Here is a 27,552-nt window from a genome sequence, read left to right as displayed (position 1 = left end):
ATTTTGATTGATTTATGACCATAATTATCAATGCAAATGTCGCAACATAGATTTAAAAAATTGTTAAGAATATTGTCTCAGACATCCAAGGAAGGATAAAAACAGCATAAGCTCTCAAGCCTGGCGAAGGCGAAAGCTCTTGGGCGGCCACTGCGAATGTTTTGAGAAACAAGCCTTCAATATATCATCATGGACAATATTCATATGATTATAATCATTAACGACATCAAAAACAACATACACACAATCGAACAGGGACATAAGATTGAGATAAATACAATAAAACTCGGTTTGAAGAAGGAGGACTCGGAAAACAGTATTGTCGGCAAGATCAAAAATGACCAATTACGACGAACGAGACCTATAAAAGGAATCATCACTGTCCAGCTTGTGCTTCAAATACCAAAATATCAAAATCATGTTTAGAACAACAAAACAAAACCTAGAGCTTTATTAAACAACAAACCCAGAAGCTAAAATTTAAATAAGAGAGTAAAAATATTGGAAAATCCTATAATGCTATTAGAGCACAAGCCAGCTTATGAAGGTTGATTTTGCCGCTATGTGATGTGAGGTTAAGAAGGTGAAAGTTAGGGTTTTAAAGAGTTATGTTTTGGTGATCGACGACAGTGTTGAGTTTGGCCCAGAAGAAAGCATAAGTGGAAAAGGGCTTTTTTAATCAAAAGTCAGAGGTTTCTTCCTCACGCCCCCATTTATACACGAGACTCCCACAACTTTTAATAATGACAATTTTACTCTTAAAAAAAATTCTCTCTAAAAATTTGGAAGGGATTAAAAATTTTAAAAAAAAAAACCACTATTTTTAAAAATAATATTCAAATAATCATATTTTAAAATTATTTATTGAAATAATCACTTTTTAAGTGAGAGTAACCCATGATTAATGGCGCATACTTAACAGGTTTACATATAGGTTTCATTGCATGTGGCGATTGCATGCACCACATGTCAATGTTATTGACGCATCCATTAAACCATTAAGAACATGCGTCATTGCAAGTGGCGCATGCTTTATTTTTTATTTTTTTAAAGTTATAATTATAAAATATTAAATTAAAAAAGAAAATGAAAACTGATTAATAATATTATGTTGTAAAATTTAAATACACAACAATTGACAAGAAAAGCAATGATTCATCCGATCAAAATGTGTGTTCCACATCCTGGTGCATTAGTCTGCCTTCGAGGTCTCCTACAATTTTTCTGAGGTGTTTGGGGTCTTTGAGTGTTGACCTGAGGAAAAGGTGGTTGGTGTGAAGGTCCTACAAAAGGTCATGCGGTATTTGACAAATTTATCATCATTTCTCCCCAATAGTTTGAGGGTTGTCATCAACGGCGTTGTCGTAATTGAGTTTGGTGTCCATGTTGTCATAGTTATGTCATTGTGGTTGGATTATGAATGGACGGTATGATTGTCCGAATTAGGACATTAAATCATTTTGAAAACGAAGTAATGATTCATGTGGTGTAAGAAAGTCAAACAGTGGTTGGATGCTATGGAAGTGGGATGTTTGGGTGTTCATTGGTGGGGCTATAGTGGGATGAGGTGGAATCGTATAAATTATCGGGGTTATAGATAGAAGTGGTGACTGCGTATGGTTGTTGGTGGTATGGGTTAGGCTCTTGGTTTTGTGTTTGGGAGTGCGGCATGTATTGGTTGTGATGTTGGGTGTTTGGTGGTTAGGTGTATATGGTATGGTGACTGTGTGAGGTTGGTCGTTGGATTTGGGTGAATTGACATTGTTCTTGGATTTGGTAATGGTGTGAGGTTGGTTGTTGGGCTGGGGTTTGTTGTTGAACGTATGATGACGAAGCTCGTTGGCGTGGATCAATCAAATACCTCGGCTCACATACAAATTGTGGCGTTGTAACCGATCTAAACCAAGCCATATAACATTGAGTTTGTCTAACACCATGTATGATTGGTTCGTTTAAGATGTGACGACGTCGATCCTTCCAATGATGACACATATCTTTAGCGAAGTCTCTCCAATTGAAATAATTTCATTGGTCATCGACTCTTTGTTGATGCCAATCTCTCAAATACGTCAGAGGTTCGAGAATTTGTTGTTGCATGTCGAACTGCAATTTCACATGGCCACTCTCGTGCATCTCCACAATAGTGAACCTGATTATTGGTGTTTTTGTTGTCCAAAATGCAGCATCGTCATGGCTAACCTGATGGTCGATACCCAGATACGACCTCCAGATAAATTGTATAACAAAAATACATGATTAAAAGAGAGAGCATGCTTAGGCAAAAGGCTAAGAAAAGTGGCTTGTTGAAGGGGATTCCAATTCCAAATATTTTCACCATGTTTTGAAGCAGGGGTCGAGTAGGAATAATTTATTGGGTCTTAATTCGGTTGACATTTGTATCGAACTATTATGTGGAAAAAAGTTTGTTTGATCGTTGTTTTAGTTTCATTGGAAAAGGTTTCATTGGCATCAAAGTGAGGTGGAAAGGGAATGTTCTATTTCTTGTCAACATTTATTCTTCTTGTTCTTTAGTTTGAAGAGGAAGTCGTGGAGTGAGTTAATTGATCGTAAGAGGAAGTTTATAGGTGGGAAGCGGTGTATTGGTGGGGATTTCAATGCTATTGAGAAGGAGGAAGAGCGGAAGAGGTGAATTCTTTTGGGAATCATGGGGAGATGGTTGAGTTTAATGACTTTATCGAGGAGTTAGAGTTGATTGATGTCCCTTTAATGGGGAATAAATTCACTTGGTTCAATCTTAGTGGTAAGGCGATTAATAGGTTGGATAGATTCTTGCTTTCAAATGAGTTGGTGGAGGAGTGGAAGGTGGATGGTCAAATGGTAGAAAGTAGGGATTCTTCCGGTCATTGTCCTATTTGGATCAAAGGAGATTCAACAAATTGGGGTCCAAAGTCTTTTAAATTCTTTAATTGTTGGATTCATCACCCATAGTTTATCCCTTTCGTGAGGATGGTTGGGGATTTTTTTGAAGGTTTCGGGTAATGCGATTTTTCCTTTCAAAGAGAAACTTAGGCTTCTTAAAGGTGAGTTGAATAGGTGGAATAAATAAGTGTTTGGATTTATTAATTTAGGAGTAAAGGAGGCAATCAAAAATTTGAATGCTTTGGATTTCAAGGTAGCATATGAGGGGTCAGTTGATGGTGTATTTGTGGCTCTTAAAAGAGCTGATTCTTCAAAGAGGGTGTGGCAATCTAATTTCGATAGAGAGAGCATGCTTAGACAAAAGGCTAAGAAAAAATGGCTTGTTGAAGGGGATTCCAATTCCATATCTTTTCACCATGTTTTGAAGTAGGGGTTGAGGAGGAATAGTTTATTGGGTCTTAATTTAGTTGACAATCGGATTGATAAGGCAGTTAACGTGAAGAAGGAGGTCAATAGGCATTTAAAAGAGAGGTTTCAAAAGACTAGTGCTTTAAGACCTTCCTTGCCTGGTCTTCCTTTTTAGACGTTGGATGCAGTGATAGAGGGTTGTTTGAGGCGCTCTTTCTTCTTGATGATATCAAATTGGTTGTATGGGAGGGAGCGGGGGATAAAAGTTCTGGGCCATATGGTTTCAACTTGGGTTTCTCTAAGGCTTGTTGGGATATTGTGAAGGGCGATATTATGAGAGCGGTGGAAGAGTTTCATATATATACTAGAGTTCCAAAAGCGGTTATTGCATCTTTTATTGCTCTGATATCTAAAGTTGATAATCATTTTTATCTCAATGAGTTTAGGCATATCTGCTTAGTGGTGGAATGTGTATAATATTTTTGCTAAGCTTCTTGCGGATAGATTGAAAATAGTCATCCATAAGCTTATTTTTAAGTGTCAATATGCTTTTGTTGCTAATAGGCAATTGTTGGATGATGTTTTGGTGTTGAATGAGGTAGTAGATTTTGCCAAAAGAGCAAAGAGGAAGTGTTTGCTTGTTTAAGTGAATTTTGAAAAGGCTTATGGTTGTGTCTATTGGGAATTTCTTAGAAGTATGTTAAGAAGTATAAGTTTTTATGATAGATGGTGCGGGTGGATGGAAGCCTTGGTGTTTAATAGTTCCATGTTAGTTCTTTTGAACGGGAGTCCTACGGAGGATTTTAAGGTTTCTTTAGGTCTTCGGCAAGGAGACCCTCTTTCTCCTTTCGTTTTTCTCTTGGTGGCAGAAGGTTTTTCTGGTTTATTGTTTCAAACAGTGTCTTTAGGGGAATTTAAGGCTTTTCATCTCAACGTTTCTACTCATGTTGAATTGTTACAATTTATGGCTAATACTATGTTGACTGGGGAAGGTTCTTGGTCTAACTTATTGTCAATCAAAGCATTGCTAAGAGGTTTGAATTGGTGTCGGGTCTTCGGGTGAATTTATCCAAAAGTACTTTATTTGGGATTAATCTTGATAGTGATTTCTTGCAGGAAACCGCTTCTTTCTTGTCTTCTAGGTTCGGATCAATCCCTTTTGTGTTTCTAAGCATTCTCATTGGTATTAATCCTCAGAGAAAGGCATCTTGGGTGCCTTTAGTTTCCAAAATTAGAAGGAGATTACGATGTGGCCTAATTGTTTCTTGTCTATTGGAGATAAGGTGATTCTTTTGAATTTTATTTTATCCAATTTTTCCATCTTTATCTTTTCCTTCTATAAGGCCCCTAAGGTGGTTCTTAAAGAAAGTGAGTTGATTTAGTTGGAATTATATTTGTTTATCTAAGGAGGAAGGTTGTTTATGGGTGAAACATTGCAGGCTATTTAATTTTGTTTTGTTAAGCAAGTGGAAGTGGAGGGTTTTAAATGGTGACTTTATCTTGGGGTCTTATATGTTATCGACTAGGTATGGCAATGTTAAATTCGCAATTTTAAGTGGGCCTTATGCAAGTAGTAAGGCGTCTTTGGGATGAAGGGATGTATGTGCGATTAGTGTAAGCTTGATAATGGGAAAACTATATACTTCCATCCACCCGCACCACCTATCACAAAATTTTATACTTCTTAACACACTCCTAAGAAGCGTTGGTATTAATTCCAATCTTCTTAATTCTGACATGTAGAAGCCTTGGTATTAATTCCGTCCACCTGCACTACCTATCACAAAAACTTATACTTCCTAAGATACTTCTACATGTCAGTTCTTCTTGTATTAGAGAGTGTGATGCTAGAGTATGGTGGAATTTTGATCTTAATGGAACCGGCTTAAATGTTAGGAATGTTTGTCAATAGAGGAGTTGCTGCAAATTGTGCATGTTGTGAAGTTGATTGATAGTGGGAAGGATCATTTTGTATGGTGAACAGATAAAAGTGGCTTCTCGGTTATGGGTGGTTTATCCGAGCTCTCTTATGGATAGGCTTCATAACATTAATTCCAATCTTTTTAATTCTTTGGTTTAGCTTGTTACTGGTGAATTTGATCATGTAGAAATGCGTCCTTTTGAAAAGAAATATCCTTAAAAACTTGGATGCTTAGAGCATGAACATGCTGCATGAATAACCTTCTCCCATGGAAATGATTCATTGTTTTTTTTGGAAAAAATAGGTATATCTCTTGGCCTGAAAAGTGTTGGAAGTAGATGATAGTTTCCTTTTTCTTAGTTGTGTTGTTTAGGGGTGGACAAGAAAAAACCACCCAAGAATAACCAACCGAACTGGTTGCAGGATTCTATTTCGGGTCGGGTTAATTCGGTTTGACGGGTTGGACGGGTGTTGCAAACGGGTTCAGAGGGGTGTGTGTGGTCGGGTTCGGTTTTGTTTTTTTGGCCCAACAAAATCTGAGCCCGACCGATTGTATATTAATTATCTAACATATGCCTAGCCCAATTTTATGACACCCAGTAGAATTTTGGCCCAACAAAATTAGAGTTCTCCTCCAAAGCTTTAGCGCCCCTCTGAACCCTAAAGCTTTAGCGCCATCCACCCCTCTGAACCCTAAAGCTTTAGCGTCGTCACCTTGCTTCATCTCCAAAAGTAAAACAAAATCGCTATCTATGTCTCTCCTCCGCCGTCATCACCGTCCTTTCCTCCTTCATCATCACTAAGTAGAGAATCATTTGTATCCTTATCCCTCTTAATCACGTTCTTTTGTGTTCGTATTTGCTTTCTAAACACTAAGTCTTTCTTTGTTCTTGATTTCAGATTTTGTATTTTCAGGTTTTGCAATTTCAAGAGTTCTTTGAGTTAATGGAAGGTTAGATCGTTGTTTATGTTTTAAGAGCTTTAATCTTTTATATACTGTTTTAATAACTCCATTTGTTTTATTTTTATCGAGATATGGAAGAGGCTGTAGAAATGCAAGGAGCTGGAGAAATACAAGGAGTTGGAAATTTGCATAATAACAGTAAGTTTAGTTTATTTTATGTATGTTTTGTATGCCTATGTCGATATATCATGTTGAATATTTTGTTTGCTACCTTATTAAAAGTTTTAAGGTAATAGGTCCTTTAAGTCATTATTGTTATCATAAGTGAAAATGCATACAACAATAAACAAAATATAACTAAGTTTACTTAATTAAACCATAAATTTCAGCACATAAAAGTATCATTAGAGAAAGGAAATGTAACAAACTTTGAAACTAAGCCTATAAACACTTAAGGAGTTGATGATGTTGGTTGTGTGTTGATTATAATCTTCATTAATTTTCAGTAATGAAGAATGTTACTCAAAACCAACCTTCTTCATTAACATCTGGTGTTGGTGCAACTGATGTTGTTGCCAATGAAATTCATGTTGTTGGACTTCCTCCACTTGGAAAGAAGAGAAAACAAAATGCTAATGGTCCTAAGGAAATACTCTCCTGCTTGGGACCATTTTATTAAATTGCCTAATGAAATTGAAGCAGTAGCTGCTTGCAAACACTGTCATAAGAAATATTTGTATGATCCAAAAACCCATGGGACATCTAACATGCTTGCTCATACAAAAGTATGTACCAAGATGCCACAAAATGATCCTACTCAAACTGCCCTCTCCTTTGCCGGTGGAGAGGGTGGTGGCTTGGTTGCCGCAAGCCAACAATTTAATTTGGCAGCTTGTAAAAAGGCTATTGCTCTCTTTGTGATTCTAGATGAACATGCTTTTAGGGTAGTTGAAGGGGAAGGCTTTAAGTTGTTATGCAAACAATTACAACCCCAATTAACTATTCCATCAAGGAGAACTATGGCGAGGGATTGTTTTCAACTTTTTGTTGATGAAAAAGCAAGATTGAAAGGTTATTTCAAATTTGATTGTAATAGGGTAGCCTTAACCACTGATTGTTGGACATCCATTCAGAATCTTAGTTATATGACCCAAACTGCACACTTCATTAACAATGATTGGAAGTATGAAAATAGGATTCTAAGTTTTTGTTTAGTTCTTAATCATAAGGGTGAGACAATTGGTAGAAAAGTTGAAGAGATTTTAAGGGAATGGGGAATAAGGAATGTGTCCACAATCACTGTGGACAACGCAACATCTAATGATGTAGTTGTTGCTTATTTGAAGAAGAGGATTGATAATATGGGTGGTTTAATGAGTGATGGATCTTTCTTTCATCTTCGTTGTTGTGCACACATTTTAAATCTGGTGGTTCGTGATGGTTTAAAGCAGAATGATTTATCCATTTCTGCCATTAGAAATGATGTTAGATTTGTTAGGTCATCACCCCAAAGATCTGCAAAGTTCAAAGAATGTATTGAGTTTGCTAGAATTAATTGCAAGAAACTTCTCTGTCTAGATGTTCCGACAAGGTGGAACTCATGTTATTTGATGCTAGATGCTGCTGAAAAGTATCAAGCAACATTTGAGAAAATGGAAGGTGAAGATTTTAGCTATTTGGAATTTTTTGGATTAGTTGGCCCCCTACTCTTAATGATTGGGAGAATGTTAGGTGTCTAGTAAGTTTTTTCAAAATTTTTTATGATGCTACTATGGAATTTTCTTCGTCAAAACAAGTATCCCTTCATAAGTCATTCCACCAACTAGCTTCAATACATTGTGAGCTTAAAAGATCATCCATGAACTTGAACACAATTTTAGCCTCAATGGGATATGAAATGAAGAAGAAGTATGACAAATATTGGCGGGAAATTGAAAATATCAACAAGTTTATTTATTTTGGTGTGATTCTTGACCCTAGATACAGGTTAGGATATGTAGAGTGGTGTTTTAATGATATGTATAATGGCGAGTCGGTGCCTTTTACTAATATGATTAATGTGATAAAAAAGGAGTTGTTTAAACTATTCAATTGGTACAAGGGTATACATGAAAAGCAACATGGACCCTCTACTAGTCCTAATGAGGGTGGTTCATTTGGTGATGGTGTTCCTAATGTTGAAGTTCCATCTCATTTTGCAAGGGTTGAAGCTTTTAAAGAGCACCTTAAACAAAAAGATTCAATAGATAAAAAAATGATCTTGAGAGGTATCTAGATGATAATTGTGCCGATGATTTTAACTTTGACATCCTTATGTGGTGGAAACAAAACTCTTGTAGATACCCTATTTTATCAAAAATGGTGAAGGATGTTTTAGCTAGTCCAGTATCCACTGTCGCTTCTGAAAGCACGTTTAGTACCGGGGGCAGAGTTCTAGACACATATAGAAGTTCACTAACCCCTGAAATGGCAGAGGCTTTGATTTGTGCACAGGACTGGTTGAAACCTACACTTAGTCAATTCAAGGACTTGAATATAAATGAAGAATTTGAGTTGTATGCCACTATTGTTTCAGGTATGTAAATATTTGAGTATGAGTATTTAGTGTATTAATGTATTGGGTTTGGTTTTGATTTAATTATTTGGTTTCTATTTAATTTTATGCAGAATTTGGTGGTCCCTCTACTAGTGGATCAACATTTGGTGATGGATCTGATGCTGTTGGAAACGGAAATGAACCAGTTGCTGGTTCATCTCAATCACATACTTGATGATGGCTGTGGTTTTTGTATTTTTCATTTGATTTACTTATATTATGTTTTTTACATGTATTAATATATTTTTGTGTTTCGTTTCAGTTTGTTTTTTGGAGTCATTTGTGAAAATGACCTTATTTTGGGCTACTGATTATTATGGATAATCAGCTTATCTATCAGCTAATATCCTCAACAATTTTTTTTTTGTGATAATATATCAACCAATATCCTCACATGAAGGTATTAGCTGTTTCCCAAAAGGAATCTATGTGTTGGATAACTATTTTTATAGGTTTTGTTTGAATGAACTTGTTTACTGGAAGTATATGTTGTTAATTATACATACTTGATGTTTTCCTTTAGTGTGAGGGATAATGGTTATCCTCGAGTTGCCATTATCAGAGATAGGGAAAAGGATCGAAGTGATCCAGATTATGATCGTAGATATGGAAGGTGAGTTTTATCTATGTACCGTAACAACTTTCTGAAAACGAGTACCATAATTACAAGTGCATCAATTTTTTTTCATTTGATTGTGTTGCACTGTCTTGTGTTTGTATAAGTGAAAATAAAAAGAAAAACTATCTTTTCATGTGAGAGATAGAAGAGGAAGAGCCAAGAATGAAGTTTATTTTATCTTGATTGCATTTAAATGGAACTCTTGATTATATAATTTATAAAACTTACTATGGAATGTTTAGAGACATCTTCTGTTTCTTTTTTTTGTGGTTATCTTGTAGTCGATGCATTTGTACTGATCTAAACTTTAAAAGCTGGTTGGGATTGACTTATTTGAATTTATCTATTGACACAGATACTTATGAGACTGTTTAGGAGAGCTCTATGATGTAGCTTGACACTTTTGATTGAATGTGTGTCTGGTGTCAGACACGACAGACACATGTTACATCAATCAATTCATTTTCTTTCATTATTATCAGTGTAGATGTGTTAGTCTCGTGTCTTGTGTGCGTGTTTATGTCGGTGCATTATAGGGATATCTTATGGAAATAACTTATGAGACACCCACAAGCTCTCATGATTGCTTTGAAAATAACTTATAACTTGTATGCAAGTGATTGAAGGTGTGTTTTGTGTCAGATACGACGGTGACACATGTTTCATTCAATCAATTCATTTTCTTAAATTGTTATCGGTGTAATTGTGTTAGTGTCGTGTCTTGTGTGCATGTTTGTGTCAGTGCATTATAGGGATAGTTTATGGGAACAGCTTATGACACACCCACATGCTTTCACGATTGCTTATGAAAGCAACTTATAACTTGTATGGGAATTGTTTGACTTTATTTTATCCTTTGTTATAGAAATAGTTTATACATCAACATTTATATGATAGGCACCTATGTCATAAGCACTTATTTAAGTTGTTGATTCCAAATAGGGTCTAAATATATTAGTTGGCTTACTAATTAGATTGAATTTAATTATTGGTTCAGGTATGCTAGGAGTCTCTTAGCCTCTGCAGTTAATTTGGTGCCCTTTAATTTGCCAAAAGCTCAACCTTCATTTGCTCAGTATGACATTACTTTTAATCAGTTAGGTCAAATGGCACAAACTCAGGCTTCACTTGGATATGGACCTCCTTCAACCCCGATAATGAGCCCTTTTTGTACCCCAGAATTGAACCCAGCATCTGGAGATGGTGCTTACCTACAGTGGCCAAGTCCTACAATGATGTATGCACATTCATATGACCAATTTAGACATGTTGTTTACCAGGTAAACCACATTTATTTCACTTAATGTTTTTACCATGTTGAGTTTGTTGAGTGATTTTTGTATTATTTGCTGCAAATACCATGACATGCTTGCAATAAATCTAATAATTTCTTAAATTACCTGTGTGTTTTGGGTTGACCATTTTGATTGAAACAGTAGTCATACTCAATACTTATAATTTACCTTATAATTTTTCGCTTACATTCAAAATCATAGCCCAATATAACATTTGAAATAACAAGTGAGTCTTTAAAATCACTATCAGAGCAGTGTGTCTATTGTGTTGGTTGGGTGATGGTTGGTCTTTGCATTTGGCATTCACAAATGTCAAAAACAATGTAAGAACCTATAAACCAAGCCGAGAAAGTGTAGAGAACCTAAACTTGAACATGCTAGAAAATGCCTCCACCATCGCCAGAGACAGTTTTTATGCTACTTTTGATCTTTGCAGTTATAGAAATGCAGAGTAGAATATAGTTGTCTCTTCCATGTCTTTGTTTTTGGTGAATCACTAGGAAGAGAGGTAGGGCAACATGAATTTAAATTGGAAAAGGACAGAACAACCTTTCTAAAGGGCAATTGTGCTGCTATTTGACTGTGATTTGCTGCCGCCGCTGCTTCAAAATGCATAAAATTAGGATTTATCATCCCACCATAGCGCCAATATTCACAACAAGAAATCTATCTAAGGCGTGTACTCCCTAAAAATGGCACCCGATGATCCCCTAGTGACCTTTGCTTTATTAATAAAAAAACAAACAATTGAAATATTTATTTAACTATCTTCTAATCACAAATATTAGTGATTTTTTGATATGATTTGGTGGTTATGTGTAAGGGGAAGCATATGCATTTAATAAAGAATCGGCTTGTATTGTTAATTTCCCTTTCTATCAACACTTTCTTTTTGAACAAAGTTGAATAACTTGTCCAATTAAAGGAATCACTTTATGGATGATTAATTTTTCTGTGTATGAATTTGCCTCCCGGGCATGGAATAGTTTTTTCACTTCCTTTTTAAATTATCTGATTTTAGATGTTCTATAATGCAACTGCTAAGATACCTTTATTTTTCTTTGCAGGCTCCATTTGGTCAACCTTTGAGCTTTGATTATTCACAGAACTATTAGATGATATGTAGGGAGGAAGGTTTGTATTTGGATTCGGAAGTTATGTTGTTAGCCTTATAGGAGATCTCATATTAGGTTCATTTTTCAGTACTCCTTTATATAGACCCTTGTTTGTTTTCTGTTATTGTAGTATGTATGACTTTGATTTTCAGTTTTGATGGTTACAGTACTTCTTATGTTACAGTTTATAAAATAGTGAACTCTAGTGGATTTATGCATTTGTTATAACATATTTGATAATGTTTCTGTTGTGGATTTAAAATATATATTTGTCTAATATTGGGGGCATAGATAAGTAATTTGTTTAATGCATACATGCAAGATAGTGTTGTAATTGCATCTATATTATATATTTATTGATCTACATCCTCCTCTAGAAAGACGCAGATCAATAAATATATAATTAACTAGATCAAATTAACTAATCTGCCATTTTTTTAATAACCTCAGCTAGTCTTGTTAGTGTTGTTATCTTTCGAGAGGAGGATGCAGATCAATAAATATATAATATAGATGCAATTACAGCACTATATTGCATGTATGCATTAAACAAATTACTTATCTGTGCCCTCAATATTAGACAAATATATATTTTAAATCCACAACAAAAAACATTATCAAATATCTTATAACAAATGCATAAATCCACTAGAGTTCACTATTTTATAAACTGTAACATAAGAAGTACTGTAACCATCAAAATTAAAAATCAAACTCATACATACTACAATAACAGAAACCAAACAAGGGTCTATATAAAGGAGTACTGAAAAATGAACCTAATATGAGATCTCCTATAAGACTAACAACATAACTTCCGAATCCAAATACAAACCTTCCTCCCTACATATCATCTAATAGTTCTGTGAATAATCAAAGCTCAAAGGTTGACCAAATGGAGTCGGCAAAGAAAAATAAAGGTATCTTAGCAGTTGCATTATAGAACATCTAAAATCAGAGAATTTAAAAAGGAAGTGAAAAAACTATTCCATGCCCGGGAGGCAAATTCATACACAGAAAAATTAATCATCCATAAAGTGATTCCTTTAATTGGACAAGTTATTCAACTTTGTTCAAAAATAAAGTGTTGATAGAAAGGGAAAATAACAATACAAGCCGATTCTTTATTAAATGCATATGCTTCCCCTTACATTACAAGTTCATTATAAGCCCAAATATTCTCAACATATTTAAGAAAAGTTAACTACATCACCATCACAAATTGGTGATAACTTGAGAAGAAGAAGAAAGCTGAAGATCACGAGTCCTACAACTTGTAACAAACATGTGGACTTGGCTAACTTATTGATCAAGTAACTAATTAAAATACATTTGAAATTCAGCTAATAAACTAACTCTAATACTCCCCCTCAAATTGGAGGTTGAGGATTATTATTTGTTTGCTTCTTGTTGTTTGTATTGATATTTATGAGATATGAAATGACACCTTGCCAACTGAACCTACTTGGCTGTGTTGCAACAACTACTAAGATACCTTTATTTTTCTTTGCAGGCTCCATTTGGTCAACCTTTGAGCTTTGATTATTCACAGAACTATTAGATGATATGTAGGGAGGAAGGTTTGTATTTGGATTCGGAAGTTATGTTGTTAGCCTTATAGGAGATCTCATATTAGGTTCATTTTTCAGTACTCCTTTATATAGACCCTTGTTTGTTTTCTGTTATTGTAGTATGTATGACTTTGATTTTCAGTTTTGATGGTTACAGTACTTCTTATGTTACAGTTTATAAAATAGTGAACTCTAGTGGATTTATGCATTTGTTATAACATATTTGATAATGTTTCTGTTGTGGATTTAAACTATATATTTGTCTAATATTGGGCGCATAGATAAATAATTTGTTTAATGCATACATGCAAGATAGTGCTGTAATTGCATCTATATTATATATTTATTGATCTACATCCTCCTCTAGAAAGACGCAGATCAATAAATATATAATTAACTAGATCAAATTAACTAATCTGCCATTTTTTTAATAACCTCAGCTAGTCTTGTTAGTGTTGTTATCTTTCCAGAGGAGGATGCAGATCAATAAATATATAATATATATGCAATTACAGCACTATATTGCATGTATGCATTAAACAAATTACTTATTTGTGCCCCCAATATTAGACAAATATATATTTTAAATCCACAACAAAAACATTATCAAATATCTTATAACAAATGCATTAATCCACTAGAGTTCACTATTTTATAAACTGTAACATAAGAAGTACTGTAACCATCAAAACTAAAAATCAAAGTCATACATACTACAATAACAGAAACCAAACAAGGGTCTATATAAAGGAGTACTGAAAAATGAACCTAATATGAGATCTCCTATAAGGCTAACAACATAACTTCCGAATCCAAATACAAACCTTCCTCCCTACATATCATCTAATATTTCTGTGAATAATCAAAGCTCAAAGGTTGACCAAATGGAGTCGGCAAAGAAAAATAAAGGTATCTTAGCAGTTGCATTATAGAACATCTAAAATCAGAGAATTTAAAAAGGAAGTGAAAAAACTATTCCATGTCCGAGAGGCAAATTCATACATAGAAAAATTAATCATCCATAAAGTGATTCCTTTAATTGGACAAGTTATTCAACTTTGTTCAAAAAGAAAGTGTTGATAGAAAGGGAAAATAACAATACAAGCTGATTCTTTTATAAATGCATATGCTTCCCCTTACATTACAAGTTCATTATAAGCCAAAATATTCTCAAATATTTAAGAAAAGTTAACTACATCACCATCACAAATTGGTGATGACTTGAGAAGAAGAAGAAAGCTGAAGATCACGAGTCCTACAACTTGTAACAAACATGTGGACTTGGCTAACTTATTGATCAAGTAACTAATTAAAATACATTTGAAATTCAGCTAATTAACTAACTCTAATACTCCCCTTCAAATTGGAGGTTGAGGATTATTATTTGTTTGCTTCTTGTTGTTTGTATTGATATTTATGAGATATGAAATGACACCTTGTCAACTGAACCTACTTGGCTGTGTTGCAACAACTACTAAGATACCTTTATTTTTCTTTGCAGGCTCCATTTGGTCAACCTTTGAGCTTTGATTATTCACAGAACTATTAGATGATATGTAGGGAGGAAAGTGTGTATTTGGATTCGGAAGTTATGTTGTTAGCCTTATAGGAGATCTCATATTAGGTTCATTTTTCAGTACTCCTTTATATAGACCCTTGTTTGTTTTCTGTTATTGTAGTATGTATGACTTTGATTTTCAGTTTTGATAGTTACAGTACTTCTTATGTTACAGTTTATAAAATATGGACTCTAGTGGATTTATGCATTTGTTATAACATATTTGATAATGTTTCTGTTGTGGATTTAAACTATATATTTGTCTAATATTGGGGGCATAGATAAATAATTTGTTTAATGCATACATGCAAGATAGTGCTGTAATTGCATCTATATTATATATTTATTGATCTACATCCTCCTCTAGAAAGACGCAGATCAATAAATATATAATTAACTAGATCAAATTAACTAATCTGCCATTTTTTTAATAACCTCAGCTAGTCTTGTTAGTGTTGTTATCTTTCCAGAGGAGGATGCAGATCAATAAATATATAATATAGATGCAATTACAGCACTATATTGCATGTATGCATTAAACAAATTACTTATTTGTTCCCCCAATATTAGACAAATATATATTTTAAATCCACAACAAAAACATTATCAAATATGTTATAACAAATGCATAAATCCACTAGAGTTCACTATTTTATAAACTGTAACATAAGAAGTACTGTAACCATCAAAACTAAAAATCAAAGTCATACGTACTACAATAACAGAAACCAAACAAGGGTCTATATAAAGGAGTACTGAAAAATGAACCTAATATGAGATCTCCTATAAGGCTAACAACATAACTTCCGAATCCAAATACAAACCTTCCTCCCTACATATCATCTAATAGTTCTGTGAATAATCAAAGCTCAAAGGTTGACCAAATGGAGTCGGCAAAGAAAAATAAAGGTATCTTAGCAGTTGCAATATAGAACATCTAAAATCAGAGAATTTAAAAAGGAAGTGAAAAAACTATTCCATGTCCGAGAGGCAAATTCATACATAGAAAAATTAATCATCCATAAAGTGATTCCTTTAATTGGACAAGTTATTCAACTTTGTTCAAAAAGAAAGTGTTGATAGAAAGGGAAAATAACACTACAAGCTGATTCTTTATTAAATGCATATGCTTCCCCTTACATTACAAGTTCATTATAAGCCAAAATATTCTCAAATATTTAAGAAAAGTTAACTACATCACCATCACAAATTGGTGATGACTTGAGAAGAAGAAGAGAGCTGAAGATCACGAGTCCTACAACTTGTAACAAACATGTGGACTTGGCTAACTTATTGATCAAGTAACTAATTAAAATACATTTGAAATTCAGCTAATTAACTAACTCTAATACTCCCCCTCAAATTGGAGGTTGAGGATTATTATTTGTTTGCTTCTTGTTGTTTGTATTGATATTTATGAGATATGAAATGACACCTTGCCAACTGAACCTACTTGGCTGTGTTGCAACAACTACTAAGATACCTTATTTTTCTTTGCAAGCTCCATTTGGTCAACCTTTGAGCTTTGATTATTCACAGAACTATTAGATGATATGTAGGGAGGAAGGTTTGTATTTGGATTCGGAAGTTATGTTGTTAGCCTTATAGGAGATCTCATATTAGGTTCATTTTTCAGTACTCCTTTATATAGACCCTTGTTTGTTTTCTGTTATTGTAGTATGTATGACTTTGATTTTCAGTTTTGATGGTTACAGTACTTCTTATGTTACAGTTTATAAAATAGTGAACTCTAGTGGATTTATGCATTTGTTATAACATATTTGATAATGTTTCTGTTGTGGATTTAAACTATATATTTGTCTAATATTGGGGGCATAGATAAATAATTTGTTTAATGCATACATGCAAGATAGTGCTGTAATTGCATCTATATTATATATTTATTGATCTACATCCTCCTCTAGAAAGACGCAGATCAATAAATATATAATTAACTAGATCAAATTAACTAATCTGCCATTTTTTTAATAACCTCAGCTAGTCTTGTTAGTGTTGTTATCTTTCCAGAGGAGGATGCAGATCAATAAATATATAATATAGATGCAATTACAGCACTATATTGCATGTATGCATTAAACAAATTACTTATTTGTGCCCCCAATATTAGACAAATATATATTTTAAATCCACAACAAAAACATTATCAAATATGTTATAACAAATGCATAAATCCACTAGAGTTCACTATTTTATAAACTGTAACATAAGAAGTACTGTAACCATCAAAACTAAAAATCAAAGTCATACATACTACAATAACAGAAACCAAACAAGGGTCTATATAAAGGAGTACTGAAAAATGAACCTAATATGAGATCTCCTATAAGGCTAACAACATAACTTCCGAATCCAAATACAAACCTTCCTCCCTACATATCATCTAATAGTTCTGTGAATAATCAAAGCTCAAAGGTTGACCAAATGGAGTCGGCAAAGAAAAATAAAGGTATCTTAGCAGTTGCATTATAGAACATCTAAAATCAGAGAATTTAAAAAGGAAGTGAAAAAACTATTCCATGTCCGAGAGGCAAATTCATACATAGAAAAATTAATCATCCATAAAGTGATTCCTTTAATTAGACAAGTTATTCAACTTTGTTCAAAAAGAAAGTGTTGATAGAAAGGGAAAATAACACTACAAGCTGATTCTTTATTAAATGCATATGCTTCCCCTTACATTACAAGTTCATTATAAGCCAAAATATTCTCAAATATTTAAGAAAAGTTAACTACATCACCATCACAAATTGGTGATGACTTGAGAGAAGAAGAAGAAAGCTGAAGATCACAAGTCCTACAACTTGTAACAAACATGTGGACTTGGCTAACTTATTGATCAAGTAACTAATTAAAATACATTTGAAATTCAGCTAATTAACTAACTCTAATACTCCCCCTCAAATTGGAGGTTGGGGATTATTTATGAAATATGAAATGACACCTTGCCAACTGAACCTACTTAGCTGTGTTGCAACAACTACTAAGATACCGTTGCAACAACTACTAAGATACCTTTATTTTATTTTGCAGGCTCCATTTGGTCAACCTTTGAGCTTTGATATGTAGGGAGGAAGGTTTGTATTTGGATTCAAAAGTTATGTTGTTAGCCTTATAGGAGATCTCATATTAGGTTCATTTTTCAATACTCCTTTATATAGACCCTTGTTTGTTTTCTGTTATTGTTAGGTTCATTTTTCAATACTCCTTTATATAGATCCTTGTTTGTTTTCTGTTATTGTTAGGTTCATTTTTCAATATTCCTTTATATAGACCCTTGTTTGTTTTCTGTTATTGTAGTATGTATGACTTTGATTTTCAATTTTAATGGTTACAGTACTTCTTATGTTACCGTTTATAAAATAGTGAACTCTAATAGATTTATGCATTTGTTATAACTAAGAAGACTAGCCGGGACTATTAAGATTAGTCATGGGCAAAGTTTATATAACCTTTTTTTACTCAAGCAACATGTTGTTTTACTCAAGCAACAACATGTTGATTATGGTATAAAGGGTTGGGCAAAGTTTGTATGGTATAAAGGGTTGGGCAAAAGCAAAGTTTGTATGGTATAAAGGGTTGTATAACCTATTTATTACTCAAGCAACATGTTGATTATGGTATGAAGGGTTACAACACAGCCAAGTAAATTAACCAAGTCCACATAACCTTCAACTTTATATCAAATTATCACTTGAATGATAATGTAATTGTAATATAATGCTAATACTTTTTCACTTAGATGATGATGAAAATTTAATATAATGAAAATAATTTATAGTTTATTAATTCTTTTAATTATATAGAATGAAGTTTAATTAGTAGTCATGTGATTAGTGTTATAGGAATGATAGAATTCAGGTTAGAATTTATTGGTCCTAACCGATTCAATCCAACCAAATGAATCCTATAAAACGATAATCCATCAACCGATAAAACAAAACCAAAAAAATACTCTTACAGTACCAAAAGGCATTAGTTATGTCATACCAAAAATAAGAATTAGTTCCTCACAATAAAAGTAAATTCAATAAAACAAGTTCCTCTAACAAAATTAACATATTTTTTAAATTAAATTTTAAAAAAGTTGCATTTCACAACGAATCACGATTCCTTATTCAAATAAGGAAATGGTGAAAGTTTTTAAATAGTTTACATAAACAAATCATGACATTTGGTTTCCAATTTAAAGATCACATTAATATAAATCAATAAAAGAAGAACCAATAAAAACAATGGTAATTAATAGATGATAAATGGAAATAGCTCAGAAAAATAATGGGTATGAGAAAATTATCAGCACTAGAAATCAGAGTGGTGCATGACTATCTCTATAATTCATCATAGCCAGTAAATAAAACCTCAAGTAAAACAATGAAACCTAGTATTATATGACCATAATTATCTATGCAAATATCGAAATATAAATTTGAAAAATTGTTAAGAATATTGTCTCAGACATCCAAGGAAGGATAAAAACAGCATAAGCTCTCAAGCCTGGCGAAGGCGAAAGCTCTTGGTCGGCCACTGCGAATGTTTTGAGAAACAAGCCTTCAACATATCATCATAGACAATATTCATATGATTGTAATCATTACGACATCAAAAAACAACATACGCAAAATCGAACAGAAACATAAGATTGAGATAAATACAATAAAATTCAGTTTGAAGAAGGAGGACTCAGAAAACAGTATTGTCGGCAAGATCAAAAAATGACCAATTACGACGAACGAGACCTATAAAAGGAATCATCACTGTCCAGTTTATGTTTCAGATACCAAAATATCAAAATTTGTTTAGAACAACAAAAGAAAAACAAGTTTAAACTACAAACCCAGAAGCTAAAATCTAAAAACGAGAGTAAAAATGCAAACTTTGAAGAGGGGTTTGAAAATCCTATTGAATAACAAGCTAGTTAGTGAGGATTCGTTTTGCGGCTATGTGGTCTGTGAATGAGAAGGTGAGAGTTAGGGTTTTAAAGACTTATGTTTTGGTAACCGGGTTGAGTTTGGCCCAGAAGAAAGCATCAGTCTAAGGGTCTTTTCTATAACAATTCATAATTCATATTGGGCTTAGTAAACATTTTAGTACTAATTTTATTTGGGAATTGCTTAAAGCACCCTTCCTCACCCTCATAAAAATTTAAAAGTATTTTTAGAATCTCAGACACATCCCATTCACACATAATTTTTATTTTTATTTTTAAGTCACGCTTCAAAATGTGCATGAATTTAATCTGGAAATGCATATCTGTAAAGTTTACAGAAGTGTATTTTCGAAACATATTGAACCGAAAGCAAACTCATAAATAGAAATATGTAGAAAAATAAAACATTGATAACATAAAAAATAAAATATTACATAAATGATTGTTAATATAAATCGAACATTACATTTCAACATCTAGATGGACGTTTCAATATCTTCATGATATATTCGATCGATCTCACAATCGTTGCATCCACCTCGATAACACATTTTGTTTCATAACAGAAAAATGCATTCCATATAACCCTTAATTTTGCACTTGTCTTCAACTCAAAGTTGTTGAACTGAATATTCCCTTTGTTGTCAATTAAGTGTAAATGGTACTCGAGCTTCACAATTTTTCGATTGTCAGAATATTATAGGAGATTCTCCAGTTTGAATTTCAGATCTACAAGAGAGGTATACTCGTTGAACTTACATTCAATTGAGGGATTTGCGTCGTTGAAGTAGACATTTGCGACATGCTAATTGATGTTAATTTTGGTGTAATGTGATTTGATAAACAAATGTGAGGTGAGAGCCTCGTACTTATACAATTTATAGGTCAATAGTTACCTCATAAATTATATCTTGTACTAGGGATAATTCCGAAGATGCATTTCTCGAACAACCTTATATTGATATTCTAAAAATGTATTTCCAGAACCACACAACATATAAGCACTTTCAGAAATAGTGAGAAATAAAACCTGTTTAGAATGAAAATGGAGAAATTTTATGGAAACTTAAACATGTATAGAAATCTCTGAAAATGTATATATTTGACATCATTAATATTAATACAATATTACATGCAAATAGATGTCTAAGCACATAAATACATCGTTAAGTAAAAACTAAAATGAATTGAGACATGCATCACCGTCTAAATCTATATTTAAGGGGAGACAACCTTTGACTTTTATTTATTTGATTCCCTTCCAATCTCACTCAACTTGGTGAACTCTTACATCCTTTGGAAAACATGATTTGGCCAAGTCTCAACTTTCTTTGTTGAATGATAAGTCCACTCTAGTGATGTCACTGATATAGGGCATATCGATTTCAAATAAACTTGAACAAAGTTCCGCATTTTTGAAAGTCACCCAATACATATAATACGATCATCTGTATTTTAAGGCATGACAATGCGTAATAGAAAAAATATTTTCGAGAAACTGTTTCTTGTCATAACAATACACACTCTTTCATACGCATTTGCTATAAGATGACCAGTTTCAGGGAAGCACGTTCTTTTTTCCTTCAGTGCCGGTCCGCTAATGCAAGGAACAAGCGATTCATGAATTGTATCGAAATTTTCCTTTTTTCGTAAAGTTGTGTGTATGGTTTTTTATAGTCCTTCAACTTTTGGATAAGTTGAATGCGGACAAACAAATGAGCATCCTCTCCTTTATCGAGCAAAGAAGAAACAACTATAAAACCACAATTACCGTCACCCTCAACATTGACGATCCATTCAATATATTTATGCATAAAAACTAACATTTCGTCGATGAATTTGATTTTTGGTAAAGACAGTGAAGGTGGTGGTTTGCTAATGCGAGCTCCTTTGAAAATACTTTGTTGAGATTTTGGAGTTGGAGAATCCGAAAAAAGCTTGTCAACATGTTCAAAATAGGAAGGAGATTGCATCGTTGAATTGTCACTCAATGTTGATTTGACCTTCTTAGAAGCACCTTTTGTTTTTACCGGTTGAGACCTGGTTGAGAGTGTGGTTTCTAGATAAATAATTTTCCTCAATGGCTATTTGATGTGGAGTTTCATATTGTCATTGACTTTCAAAAATCTCTCATATATCACTTTGCATTCGGTCAAGATATAGATATTTATCTTCCTTTATCACATAATCATCATCAAACTCAAGTCTTTTCCAATGAGTACAAAGTTCATCCATTTGTATCGGACTATCATGTTTCACCTTCTTTGAAATTAGACAAGCACGTGGGATACCATATATTTTCCTAAGTGTGCAACCACACTTTGAACTATCAGAACCTACATTCTCCGCTCGTTTGACTTCGTAAAAAATAAAATTCATTCCTGTTCAAGATATGTTGCCAACCAACTTAAAGTATAAACTGATGTCTTTGAATTTGTATTCCTAAGTATAAACTGATGGGCTACACGTTAAATTATTTAAAAAATAATATTATCGTATATACAAATATATTAAATTAAAAATAATATACTTTATATAATAGATATTATGTGATTTTTTAATTTTGTTCATTTATGAAAAATAATAAATAAATAATTTGTTTAGAGTCAAAGTCTAGATCAAACAAAAATAATATATTTTGAATATTAAACTTTTTTTATACCTTAATCCGTCAAAATCAATCTATTTAAAATTGAATAACTAATTATAAGTAAATTAGTACGGTTCAAAAAAAATTGATCCATCAATGAAAAAAAAGAATATTTTGGACTTATCAATATTTGGCTGCTCTAAGCCTCCAACCAAATGTCAATACTTTTGTCTATGAAACTAAAGTTCTTCTTTATAAAATTTTCATTAGAGCACGAATTAATAATGAGTCAAGATAGATTTACTAATGATACCATTCAATATGTGTCACTTTCAATATGCTGCCAAATTCCTTAATCATTCATTAAAAATTCAAAATGGACTAAATGTGTATCATTGTTGAATGATAATCTACCATTTATTTTTGTATATATGCACACAACAACAAAAACAACAAGTAGAATTTGGAATCATTAATTTGTGGATTTTCAAAGAGAGGAGTAACTTAAGATGTTGGAAGGAAAAGGTATCGTGGAAGAATCAGACATGCCTTTGAAGATGCAAATTCAAGCCATGTCATATGCTTCTCAAGCTCTTGATCTCTATGATGTTTGTGATTGTAGATCAATTGCTTCCCACATCAAGAAGGTGCATTATATAACATTTGGAATATTTTACTTTATACTTCTTTTGCATTTGTGTTTTGACAAATTCAAAATATAATTTGAGAAGTTTTTGATGTTTGTAGGTAGATGTAAATTATTCTAACACTTGCTTGTGTTTTGTGTTTTAAGGGGTTTGATAAGATGTATGGAAGTGGGTGGCAATGTGTAGTAGGTTCTAATTTTGGGTGTTTTTTTACTCATACACCAGGGACTTTTATTTATTTTTCTCTTGAGACTCTTAAATTTCTCATATATAAGGGAGCCTCCTATTGATTTTGGATGCAATATGTAAGAGTGAAAGAAAATGAGGGTCTACATCCTCTACTTTTTGTTTTGTTTTACTAATTAGAGATTTTATATTTTATATTCTCATTTCTTAGTCTATCAATCAAGCTATGTCCTAAAACTGTTTGTATTTTCTTATTTTTAACTTTTAGATTATATAAGATCTCATAAGAAAATATTAGGATCATCATTCTTAAATGAGCTCACATCAAATAAATAATAAATAAAATATATCATTCACTATACCATATGTCTTACTCATTCGTTCTAACAAAAATTTTAAAACCTTTAAAATTTAGATATTGAAATTTAGGTTCATCTAATATCAAATTGATTTCAATGAAGGAAATGAGGCTGATCATGTGAAATGTTACATGGTTTCGTTGGTTTTATATAGTTTGTTTTAAAAAAAGTCTCACTTTTCAATTTTACAAGGATAACCTAAGTGAATCTATTATCTCTATCAAATAAAGTAACGAAATATCTCTGTATAGATATGGAAAGAGTGTTATAAGGATCTTATCGCTATGCGAAAATAGATTGACTAGAGATACAGAGTCGCCATCGAGTTTTATTTGTTTTAAAAAAGAGGAAAGATAAAATATAGATAAAACCCCCTAATGGAAAAAAATGGTCTTGCAGCCAAAATTAAGGGTTCGGAAGTAGATTATGCGAGGAGAAGGTATTAACATCCCTCACATCCATCGTACTCAATGGGAACCATCTAGGTCGTCTACATGAATGAGTGTCGTTATTTAAAAGTTATTTGCTAAAAGGGAAAAAGTTGGTTTTTTATTATTGTGCTCGCCAAGGATTGAGGCCCTTGTGCCTACATATCATCATCGTGAAATGAAGAATTAGAGCTTCGTAGTTCGGAGTAGAAAATGATTGTTTGTTGGTTGTTTTTACCTTGAAAAATGATTTTCAGAGTGATGCCCTAAGGTGCAAAAATAAGTTTGATGAGTATGATGTTGTTTTTGGGGTTTTTGAAAAGAGGTTTTTCTTTATTAGAATTGCACTGAAGACTATGGACGGAAGTGAATATTTCAGACAAACAAGTCAAACATCTTGTGTCCAAAATACTCAGAGTGAGGGCAAGAAAGCTTCATTCTCACCCCATCTCCACTACTTAAAGCTCGTGATGCGCAATTCTATTCATATATTTATTGTGTTTTGAATTTGATTGAGAAAAGTTCTCATTGACGTTGGATCAAGGATTTATCGTTTATTGCTTTGAAACGGTGAGGTTGACCTAACTCCTAAGAGATAAAAAAGGAAACAAAGGAAGAGAAAATTACAACCAAAAGGGGAGGGATACATGGAAAATTACAAGGGGAATAATATGAGAAATAAAGGGGCTAATTGTAAGGTAGCCCAAGAGAAATCTTTGTGTATGCAAAATGGCCTAAGCTAACAAGTGGATAATGGACTTGTAGATGTTTCTGATTGACTGCATTTTATGTTAAAACACTTACTGTACTTAGATGTCTTGACTGATGTCATGACATGCTTAAGTAGTATGCTGCAGGATTAGCTAATACATGATTTACTGGATGTCAAACTGAATGTTATGACATTCATTCATGATAACATTCTCTGGATGTCAAACTGAATGTTATGACATTCATCCCTGACAACAGATGCTAAAGTATAGGCTAAGTTTTCTGTTATGTTTCAGTATTTATCTCAGGCTGATTTTCAGGAAACTAACAGCTGTGCTAAAATTCAGAAAACTAACAGCTGTGCTAAAATTAAGAGACCTAGCATATAGCCTATTTGTTAGCACCCTAATGTGTGGAAATTAGGTTAACTTGCTTAACCTTCATTTTAGGAAATTCAAGTACAAGGTCCAAGTACTGCATTATAAAAGGATGGCAATCCCACTTTCAGCAACTCAGGGATTTGAAGCGTGAATAATTCAATATATCATTATATATCATTGTTGTACTTTCATTGTGTCTTGAATTAGATTTTACTTGTGAGCCAAGCAATTATCACCTAGATGATTGCATTGGACTAGGGTGTTTATTGAGTTGTAATTATTGTGTCACTCTAAGCTTTTAAGCGTGAGTGTTGTGTTTCTTGATTAAATCTTTTAAGCACGATCAAGAGTTGTTTGAAGTATATCTTCACCACTGACTTTAAAATTCTTAATGGTTGTAATCACTGATGTGATTAAGGGGGAGTGAGTAGGTACTCAGGTCTTAGTTTAGATTGAAATTGCATTGGGTATGTCTTAAGTGATAGGATTAAACTGGTGGTTTAAGTCCTGAATTAATACCTCTTATAGTGGATTTCCTCCCTGGCTTGGTAGCCCTCAGAGTAGGTGTGTTTGTCACCGAACTGGGTAAACAATTCTCTGTGTCATTTACTGCTTTTTACATTTACTTTCTGCATACATTACCTGTCTGCGCAGAATTGGATGTCATAACATCCAGTGTGACATCGATAGTTTGTTACTAGAATTTCATCAAAACATGTCTCTCTAGGGTAGTGTCATGAATGTCATTCTTGCAATAAAAGATTATAAATCCAGAGAAACTCCAAGTCAAACAGTAGGTCAAATACAATAATCTAAGGTCCAAATGCAAGGATCCTAACAAGTCCTCTAAGTCCAACCTTAGGCAAAAAATGATACATCATTTTGGTCATTTAATTTTATCATGTTTTTGTTCTTTTTAGTTGTGCAAAGCAATAAAGAAATTACAAGAAATAAAATGGCATAAAAATAAAGGATGTATGAGGTAAGTGGATGATGATGAACATAAATGTAAAGTGGTTGAAATAAAATGAACAATAAAACTAAATTGCGGAAAGTAAATTGCGAGAACTTAAATGGCTAAGAAATAAAGTGCAATAATATAAATGTTAGAGGTTAGTAGATATTGACAAAGTTACAAAAAGTGATCACCTAGGGATTTTTTATCCACAAGTCAAAGGACTCAAAATATGGCGCATTAAGGGATAACCTATCATTGATTCAAAGTGTCAAAAATGATACAATGATCATTTATCAACATGTTTGAATCAAAGAAGATTGAATCAACTAAAACATTCATCTATCAATAATTTGAAGGATGGAAGATCTACCAACCAAATAACCACACAAGATAAATAAGAATTAGCATAAAAAAGAAATTAAGAGTTAGTAGTTAGTGATTAGAATAATCGAATTGGGACAATTTAGCGTTATGTTAAGCCACAATTTATGTGCTCAAAACATTTAGAGAAATAACATAAAGGTATTCTCCTAAAACATGTAACACGATGAAAAAGAAAATAAAAGCAAAAATAATAAAATAAAAGAAATAAGCACATGATAAAAATTGATTGCAAATAAATTGAAAAAAAAGTTAAAAAGAAAATCAATATGTAAAAAAATGGAAAATAGATATGGAGAAAAGAAAAAGTGAAAAAGTGGTAGAAAGGGTTGAACCCGGGACATGGTGGTTGAGAGACCTTAGTCTTAACCACTCCACCATGTCAAACTAGTTGTCATTTTTATGTAACCATTGATATTTGTAATATACAAAACAAAATAAATGGAAAAAATACAAAATGAATAGAAATCAAACACAATATGTTTTCATGAACACCAGCACCGTTCACCTTCTCATGCGCATGAAAAATAAACAAAGAACAAAAATCCCAAAAAAGTGCAAAGCAAACAAACTCACTTGTCTCAAATCCCTCTCAAAAAACAACCCGTGAATAAACACTAATTTTCAAACACAAAACAAAACTAAAACGTAAACAAGCTTGGGTTGTAATCGTTACTAAGTTTGTGATGTCGAAAATAAGTGGTTGTGATGTTGAGTTTGAAAATGAAGCAAAAGGTTTGGAAGAGGGTGATTATGATTGAAACTTGATGGAAGAAGCTGAGTTTTGGGTGTAGAATGTGGAAAGATTAGGAGAAAATAAAATGAGAAAAAAAGTTGTGGGTGGTTGTTTGAGAAGGGGTAGTTGTGTGAGTTTGGGTTTAGGTTTAAAGAGATGGTTTGAGTGTGATTTTGGCAGAGTTTTTAGGGGTTGCTAGCTTGTCCAAATGAAGGGGAAATAATATTCTATTTATAGGGCAAGCATATAGGTTGGTGTGTGGGAAGGTTGGAGTCCATTTGTGTAAAAAATAAAAGTTACTGCTACTGTTTGCGCAGGTGTAACCAGTTACCAGGATTTGGGTAACTAGTTACCCATTCAA

General features: G+C 33.0%; 1 protein-coding gene, 2 long non-coding RNA genes and 5 other non-coding genes across 8 annotated transcripts; 2 read left to right on the top strand and 6 right to left on the bottom strand.

Moving 5' to 3' along the window:
• Positions 1–72: 72 nt before the first annotated feature.
• On the bottom strand, positions 73–19,837 carry LOC127116852 (uncharacterized). Its single transcript, XR_007801640.1, has 2 exons — positions 19,625–19,837; positions 73–361 (listed from the first exon to the last, which is right to left on the bottom strand). It is a non-coding gene; the product is annotated as an uncharacterized LOC127116852 (long non-coding RNA).
• On the bottom strand, positions 74–196 carry LOC127116974 (small nucleolar RNA SNORD14). The gene has a single exon (XR_007801739.1). It is a non-coding gene; the product is annotated as a small nucleolar RNA SNORD14 (small nucleolar RNA).
• Positions 303–385, bottom strand: LOC127116786 (small nucleolar RNA Z43). The gene has a single exon (XR_007801574.1). It is a non-coding gene; the product is annotated as a small nucleolar RNA Z43 (small nucleolar RNA).
• LOC127116841 (uncharacterized) lies at positions 10,470–13,539 on the top strand. The gene is made up of 2 exons (XR_007801629.1): positions 10,470–10,608; positions 13,252–13,539. It is a non-coding gene; the product is annotated as an uncharacterized LOC127116841 (long non-coding RNA).
• LOC127116778 (small nucleolar RNA Z221/R21b) lies at positions 19,149–19,235 on the bottom strand. Its single transcript, XR_007801566.1, has one exon. It is a non-coding gene; the product is annotated as a small nucleolar RNA Z221/R21b (small nucleolar RNA).
• On the bottom strand, positions 19,336–19,458 carry LOC127116976 (small nucleolar RNA SNORD14). The gene has a single exon (XR_007801741.1). It is a non-coding gene; the product is annotated as a small nucleolar RNA SNORD14 (small nucleolar RNA).
• LOC127116785 (small nucleolar RNA Z43) lies at positions 19,565–19,648 on the bottom strand. Its single transcript, XR_007801573.1, has one exon. It is a non-coding gene; the product is annotated as a small nucleolar RNA Z43 (small nucleolar RNA).
• A 3,044-nt stretch (positions 19,838–22,881) lies between the features above and the next one.
• Positions 22,882–23,372, top strand: LOC127116825 (uncharacterized). Its single transcript, XM_051047406.1, has 2 exons — positions 22,882–23,052; positions 23,199–23,372. Exons 1-2 carry the CDS (start codon positions 22,915–22,917, stop codon positions 23,340–23,342), a joined length of 282 nt encoding a protein of 93 aa, XP_050903363.1. The 5' UTR covers positions 22,882–22,914; the 3' UTR covers positions 23,343–23,372.
• The last annotated feature ends 4,180 nt before the right edge of the window (positions 23,373–27,552 follow it).

Source organism: Lathyrus oleraceus, chromosome 1, assembly GCF_024323335.1.
Source record: "Lathyrus oleraceus cultivar Zhongwan6 chromosome 1, CAAS_Psat_ZW6_1.0, whole genome shotgun sequence".
Lineage (NCBI taxonomy): Eukaryota > Viridiplantae > Streptophyta > Magnoliopsida > Fabales > Fabaceae > Lathyrus > Lathyrus oleraceus.
The sequence above is the reverse complement of the archived record's forward strand: the minus strand, read 5'-3'. Positions and strand labels throughout refer to the sequence as shown.